Source organism: Oncorhynchus kisutch, linkage group LG26, assembly GCF_002021735.2.
Source record: "Oncorhynchus kisutch isolate 150728-3 linkage group LG26, Okis_V2, whole genome shotgun sequence".
Taxonomy (NCBI): Eukaryota; Metazoa; Chordata; class Actinopteri; order Salmoniformes; family Salmonidae; genus Oncorhynchus; species Oncorhynchus kisutch.
Window position 1 is genome coordinate 51,059,412 of NC_034199.2, and position 8,369 is coordinate 51,067,780.

Below are 8,369 nucleotides of genomic sequence, written 5' to 3' on the forward strand. Positions count from 1 at the left end.
GTACATTAACAGAGTGGAGTGACTTTAGTACAGGGTCAGAGGGTATTACTCTGCACATTAACACAGTGGAGTGACTTTAGTACAGGGTCAGAGGGTATTACTCTGTACATTAACACAGTGGAGTGACTTTAGTACAGGGTCAGATGGTATTACATCAACACAGTGGAGTGACTTTAGTACAGGGTCAGAGGGTATTACTCTGTACATTAACACAGTAGAGTGACTTTAGTACAGGGTCAGAGGGTATTACTCTGTACATTAACATAGTGGAGTGACTTTAGTACAGGGTCAGATGGTATTACATTAACACAGTGGAGTGACTTTAGTACAGGGTCAGTGGGTATTACTCTGTACATTAACACAGTGGAGTGACTTTAGTACAGGGTCAGAGGGTATTACATTAACACAGTGGAGTGACTTTAGTACAGGGTCAGTGGGTATTACTCTGTACATTAACACAGCGGAGTGACTTTAGTACAGGGTCAGAGGGTATTACATTAACACAGTGGAGTGACTTTAGTACAGGGTCAGTATTACTCTGTACATTAACACAGTGGAGTGACTTTAGTACAGGGTCAGAGGGTATTACTCTGTACATTAACACAGTGGAGTGACTTTAGTACAGGGTCAGAGGGTATTACTCTGCACATTAACACAGTGGAGTGACTTTAGTACAGGGTCAGAGGGTATTACATTAACACAGTGGAGTGACTTTAGTACAGGGTCAGAGGGTATTACTCTGTACATTAACACAGTGGAGTGACTTTAGTACAGGGTCAGTATTACTCTGTACATTAACACAGTGGAGTGACTTTAGTACAGGGTCAGAGGGTATTACTCTGTACATTAACACAGTGGAGTGACTTTAGTACAGGGTCAGAGGGTATTGCTTTGTGGGTTGTTATGCTTGTTTATTCCAGTCTGAGGAACATCTAGTAGCCGTTCCATGACCAGGGGACAACACACACACCACTCACACACACCACACACACCTGCTGTCCTTGAGCATGTTTAAGACGTCATCTCTGAAGGTGTCTCGGTTCTTCTGTAGGACCCCTCTGACGTCATACAGAACCTGACAGAGAGTGGGGACATGTTTCAGTTAGTTCAACTGGCAGGGGACAGGACAGTGTATGTTCACTAGGGCCATGGTACACATGCTGAAAGAGAACGAGCCTGATCTAATGCTCAGTGAGAGTGCGGCTAAGAGCAGGTGAGAGGAGTCGACTGCTGTGTTAAGACAGTCACCTGTTGACAGTTACTCGGCACCTGGTCTTAACAGCATAGCAGCGACAGATTCCTCCCTCCTACTGAAGTACTGCTCTCCTGGCCCAGGACAGGAAGCGTTAGAGGTATTGATTCCATAGACATCTATAGCCATATGCACAATGACCCATGACAGAGACGTGCTTATGAGTTTAATGATGGTGCAGCTTCACCTCGGATGAGGACTTCCTGAGTTACTATTTCACCTTGTGTTATTTATGGTGAAACGACCTCTAAAATAAAGTTGGACTGGGAGAACTCTACTGAAGAATGTGACTGTCCTCCATGTGAACTAACAGAGCCCTTCCAGACAACAACACCGAGCCCTTCCAGACAACAACACCGAGCCCTTCCAGACAACAACACCGAGCCCTTCCAGACAACAACACCGAGCCCTTCCAGACAACAACACCGAGCCCTTCCAGACAACAACACCGAGCCCTTCCAGACAACAACACCGAGCCCTTCCAGACAACAACACCGAGCCCTTCCAGACAACAACACCGAGCCCTTCCAGACAACAACACCGAGCCCTTCCAGACAACAACACCGAGCCCTTCCAGACAACAACACCGAGCCCTTCCAGACAACAACACCGAGCCCTTCCAGACGACAACACCGAGCCCTTCCAGACGACAACACCGAGCCCTTCCAGACGACAACACCGAGCCCTTCCAGACGACAACACCGAGCCCTTCCAGACGACAACACCGAGCCCTTCCAGACGACAACACCGAGCCCTTCCAGACGACACCGAGCCCTTCCAGACAACACCGAGCCCTTCCAGACAACACCGAGCCCTTCCAGACAACACCGAGCCCTTCCAGACAACACCGAGCCCTTCCAGACAACACCAAGCCCTTCCAGACAACACCAAGCCCTTCCAGACAACACCGAGCCCCGAGCAGCAGGGACAGGAATCAGGGTGGCTCCACAGCCTCCTCTCCTAGTGGAGTTGGGGTGTGGGGAGAGGGACAGGAATCAGGGTGGCTCCACAGCATCCTCTCCTAGGGGAGTTGGGGTCTGGGGAGAGGAGGGACAGGAATCAGGGTGGCTCCATAGCATCCTCTCCTAGGGGAGTTGGGGTCTGGGGAGAGGAGGGACAGGATTCGCTGCTGCTCGGCCACGGAAGCCCATTTCATGAAGCTCCCGACAAACAGTTCCTGTGCTGACGTTGCTTCCAGAGGCAGTTTGGAACTCGGTAGTGAGTGTTGCTTCCAGAGGCAGTTTGGAACTCAGTAGTGAGTGTTGCTTCCAGGGCAGTTTGGAACTCTGTAGTGAGTGTTGCTTCCAGAGGCAGTTTGGAACTCTGTAGTGAGTGTTGCAACTGAGAACAGACCATTTTTAGCACTCGGCAGTCCAGGCACTCCCGTTCTGTGATCTTGTGTGGACTACCACTTCGTGGCTAAGCCATTGTTTCTCCAAGAGGTTTCCACTTCACAATAACAGCACTTACAGAACTGACTTGTTGGAAAGGTGACATCCTAAGAAGATGCCATGTTGAAATCCACTGAGCTCTTCAGTAAGGCCAATGTTTGTCTACAGAGAATGGTGGTGTGATCGATTTCATACGTCAGCAACGTGTGTGGCTGAAATAGCTGAATCCACTCATTTTAAGGAGTGTCCACATAGTTTTTTGTATATATAGTGTATGCTACTGCTACTATCTATTATCTATCCTGTTGCCTAGTCACTTTACCCCTACCTACAGTATACTGCTGTTACTGTCTATTATCTATCCTTTACCCCTACCTACAGTATACTGCTGTTACTGTCTATTATCTCTCCTTTACCCCTACCTACAGTATACTGCGGTTACTGTCTATTATCTATCCTTTACCCCTACCTACAGTATACTGCTGTTACTGTCTATTATCTATCCTTTACCCCTACCTACAGTATACTGCTGTTACTGTCTATTATCTCTCCTTTACCCCTACCTACAGTATACTGCTGTTACTGTCTATTATCTATCCTTTACCCCTACCTACAGTATACTGCTGTTACTGTCTATTATCTATCCTTTACCCCTACCTACAGTATACTGCTGTTACTGTCTATTATCTATCCTTTACCCCTACCTACAGTATACTGCTGTTACTGTCTATTATCTCTCCTTTACCCCTACCTACAGTATACTGCTGTTACTGTCTATTATCTATCCTTTACCCCTACCTACAGTATACTGCTGTTACTGTCTATTATCTATCCTGTTGTCTAGTCACTTTATCCCTACCTACATGTACAGTCACTTTATCCCTACCTACATGTACAGTCACTTTATCCCTACCTACATGTACAGTCACTTTATCCCTACCTACATGTACAGTCACTTTATCCCTACCTACATGTACAGTCACTTTATCCCTACCTACATGTACAGTCACTTTATCCCTACCTACATGTACAGTCACTTTATCCCTACCTACATGTACAGTCACTTTATCCCTACCTACATGTACAGTCACTTTATCCCTACCTACATGTACAGTCACTTATCCCTACCTACATGTACAGTCACTTTATCCCTACCTACATGTACAGTCACTTTATCCCTACCTACATGTACAGTCACTTTATCCCTACCTACATGTACAGTCACTTTATCCCTACCTACATGTACAGTCACTTTATCCCTACCTACATGTACAGTCACTTTATCCCTACCTACATGTACAGTCACTTTATCCCTACCTACATGTACAGTCACTTTATCCCTACCTACATGTACAGTCACTTTATCCCTACCTACATGTACAGTCACTTTATCCCTACCTACATGTACAGTCACTTTATCCCTACCTACATGTACAGTCACTTTATCCCTACCTACATGTACAGTCACTTTATCCCTACCTACATGTACAGTCACTTTATCCTACCTACATGTACAGTCACTTTATCCCTACCTACATGTACAGTCACTTTATCCCTACCTACATGTACAGTCACTTTATCCCTACCTACATGTACAGTCACTTTATCCCTACCTACATGTACAGTCACTTTATCCCTACCTACATGTACAGTCACTTTATCCCTACCTACATGTACAGTCACTTTATCCCTACCTACATGTACAGTCACTTTATCCCTACCTACATGTACAGTCACTTTATCCCTACCTACATGTACAGTCACTTTATCCCTACCTACATGTACAGTCACTTTATCCCTACCTACATGTACATCCACTGTATCCCTACCTACATGTACAGTCACTTTATCCCTACCTACATGGTACATTCACTTTATCCCTACCTACATGTAACAGGTCACTTTAACTACCGACATGTACAATCACTTTATCCCTACCTACATGTACAGTCACTTTATCCCTACCTACATGTACAGTCACTTTATCCCTACCTACATGTACAGTCACTTTATCCCTACCTACATGTACAGTCACTTACCCTACCTACATGACAGTCACTTTATCCTACCTACATGTACAGTCACTTTATCCCTACCTACATGTACAGTCACTTTATCCCTACCTACATGTACAGTCACTTTATCCCTACCTACATGTACAGTCACTTATCCCTACCTATGTACATCACTTTAATCCTACCTATGTACGTCACTTTATTCCCTACCTACATGTACAGTCACTTTATCCCTACCTACATGTACAGTCACTTTATCCCTACCTACATGTACAGTCACTTTATCCCTACCTACATGTACAGTCACTTTATCCCTACCTACATGTACAGTCACTTTATCCCTACCTACATGTACAGTCACTTTATCCCTACCTACATGTACAGTCACTTTATCCCTACCTTACATGTACAGTCACTTTATCCCTACCTACATGTACAGTCACTTTATCCCTACCTACATGTACAGTCACTTTATCCCTACCTACATGTACAGTCACTTTATCCCTACCTTACATCTTACCTACATGTACAGTCACTTTATCCCTACCTACATGTACAGTCACTTTATCCCTACCTACATGTACAGTCACTTTATCCCTACCTACATGTACAGTCACTTTATCCCTACCTACATGTACAGTCACTTTATCCCTACCTACATGTACAGTCACTTTATCCCTACCTACATGTACAGTCACTTTATCCCTACCTACATGTACAGTCACTTTATCCCTACCTACATGTACAGTCACTTTATCCCTACCTACATGTACAGTCACTTTATCCCTACCTACATGTACAGTCACTTTATCCCTACCTACATGTACAGTCACTTTATCCCTACCTACATGTACAGTCACTTTATCCCTACCTACATGTACAGTCGTGGCCAAAACTTGAGAATGACACAAATATTAATTTTCACAAAGTCTCCTGCCTCAGTTTGTATGATGGTAATTTGCATATACTCCAGAATGTTATGAAGAGTGATCAGATTAATTGCAATTAATTGCAAAGTCCCTCTTTGCCATGCAAATTAACTGAATCTCCCAAAAAACATTTCCACTGCATTTCAGCCCTGCCACAAAAGGCCCAGCTGACATCATGTCAGTGATTCTCTCGTTAACACAGGTGTGAGTGTTGACGAGGACAAGACTGGAGATCCCTCTGTCATGCTGATTGAGTTCGAATAACAGACGAAGCTTCAAAAGGAGGGTGGTGCTTGGAATCATTGTTCTTCCTCTGTCAACCATGGTTACCTGCAAGGAAACATGTGCCGTCATCATTGCTTTGCACAAAAAGGGCTACACAGGCAAGGATATTGCTGCCAGTAAGTTTGCACCTAAATCAACCATTTATCGGATCATCAAGAACTTCAAGGAGAGCGGTTCAATTGTTGTTAAGGTGGCTTCAGGGCGCCCAAGAAAGTCCAGCAAGTGCCAGGACCATCTCCTAAAGTTGATTCAGCTGTAGGATCGGGGCACCACCAGTACAGAGCTTGCTCAGGAATGGCAGCAGGCAGGTGTGAGTGCATCTGCACGCACAGTAATGCGAAGACTTTTAGAGGATGGCCTGGTGTCAAGAAGGGCAGCAAAGAAGCCACTTCTCTCCAGGAAAAACATCAGGGACAGACTGATATTCTGCAAAAGGTTCAGGGATTGGACTGCTGAGGACTGGGGTAAAGTCATTTTCTATGATGAATCCCCTTTCCGATTGGTTGGGGCATCTGGAAAAAAGCTTGTCCAGAGAAGACAAGGTGAGCGCTAGCATCAGTCCTGTGTCATGCCAACAGTAAAGCATCCTGAGACCATTCACGTGTGGGGTTGCTTCTCAGCCAAGGGAGTGGGCTCACTCACAATCTTGCCTAAGAACACAGCCATGAATAAAGAATGGTACCAACACATCCTCTGAGAGCAACTTCTCCCAACCATCCAGGAACAGTTTGGTGATGAACAATGCCTTTTCTAGCACGATGGAACACCTTTCCATAAGGCAAAAGTGATAACTAAGTGGCTCGGGGAACAAAATATCGATATTTTGGGTTAATGGCCAGGAAACTCCTCAGACCTTAATCCCTTTGAGAACTTGTGGTCAATCCTCAAGAGGCAGGTGGACAAACAAAAACCCACAAATTCTGACAAACTCCAAGCATTGATTATGCAAAAATGGGCGAGGTCTTGAAAAAGAAGGGTCAACACTGCAAATATTGACTCTCTGCATCAACTTCATGTAATTGTCAATGAAAGCCTTTGACACTTTTGAAATGCTTGTAATTATACTTCAGTATTCCATAGTAACATCTGACAAAAATATCTAAAGACACTGAAGCAGCAAACTTTGTGGAAATTAATATTTGTGTCATTCAAAACTTTTGGCCACGACTGTTCATAGCTACCTCAAATAACCTGTACCCCTGCACAGCAACTCAGTACTGGCACTCCCTGTATATACAGTAGCCATGTTGTTACCTGGTACTTCCTGTCTATAGCCATGCTATTAACTGGTACTTCCTGTCTATAGCCATGCTATTAACTGGTACTTCCTGTATATAGCCATGCTATTAACTGGTACTTCCTGTATATAGCCATGCTATTAACTGGTGTTTCCTGTATATAGCCATGTTGTTACCTGGTACTTCCTGTCTATAGCCATGTCTTTAACTGGTACTTCCTGTCTATAGCCATGTTGTTACCTGGTACTTCCTGTCTATAGCCATGCCTTTAACTGGTACTTCCTGTATATAGCCATGCCTTTAACTGGTACTTCCTGTCTATAGCCATGCCTTTAACTGGTACTTCCTGTCTATAGCCATGCCTTTAACTGGTACTTCCTGTATATAGCCATGCCTTTAACTGGTACTTCCTGTCTATAGCCATGCCTTTAACTGGTACTTCCTGTATACAGCCATGTTATTTTTACTCATTCGTTATTCACTGTGTATTTATTCTTCATGTGAGTATTTCTATGTATTTTATCTTTAAAGGGCTGATCAGCAGTTCAAACATTCAAAATGCGCCCCGTCACTGTTTTTGTTAAAAAGTTGAGGGATGGAGAAATGTACCCAAAATCACATTCACAGACAAAGCTATTGATGCAAGGACTGACCAGCCATGATATCACACTATATTGTTAATCACATTCTGAGGCTAAACAGTGTTGGTTTACATAGTTCCCTAACATCGGAGTAAAACGAGCTGTATGGTTCTGATGGGGAACGACAGTTAAACTAAGATCATGAGGCATTTACAAGTTATATTCTTTAACAATGATTACCGTATGTATCAACTGCTGATTTAAATGCTGCATTGCTGGAAAATGAACCCTTAAGTAAGCATTTCACTGTCTACACCAGTTTACAAAGCATGTAACAAATACAATTGGGTTTGATTTGCTCAAATTTGATTTGATTTATTGAGACTGAAGGAAAATGATGTCTGTTGTCCTCTTCCAAAGGCCATCCTAATTCTGTCAAAGTCAACCTTTGACCCTCCTGTTGTCAGTGAGCCAGCCACCCATTACCTCCCCCTCTCTGTCCCTGTTCCCGGGACAGCAGCCTCCCCCCCTCTGTTCCCCGAAACAACAGCCTCCCCCTCTCTGTCCCCGAAACAACAGCCTCCCCCTCTCTGTCCCCGAAACAACAGCCTCCCCTCTCTGTCCCCCCTCCCCTCTCTGTCCCGAAACAACAGCCTCCCCCTCTCTGTCCCCGAAACA

General features: G+C 44.4%; 1 protein-coding gene across 1 annotated transcript in view; it reads right to left on the reverse strand.

The window, feature by feature from the left end:
* myo10l3 (myosin X, like 3) overlaps positions 1-8,369 on the reverse strand; it is a 186,228-nt gene that overhangs the window by 93,482 nt on the left and 84,377 nt on the right. The window contains exon 16 of the mRNA XM_031805837.1: positions 993-1,075. Coding sequence (XP_031661697.1) covers positions 993-1,075 — 83 coding nt within the window. The remainder of the gene's footprint in view (positions 1-992; positions 1,076-8,369) is intronic.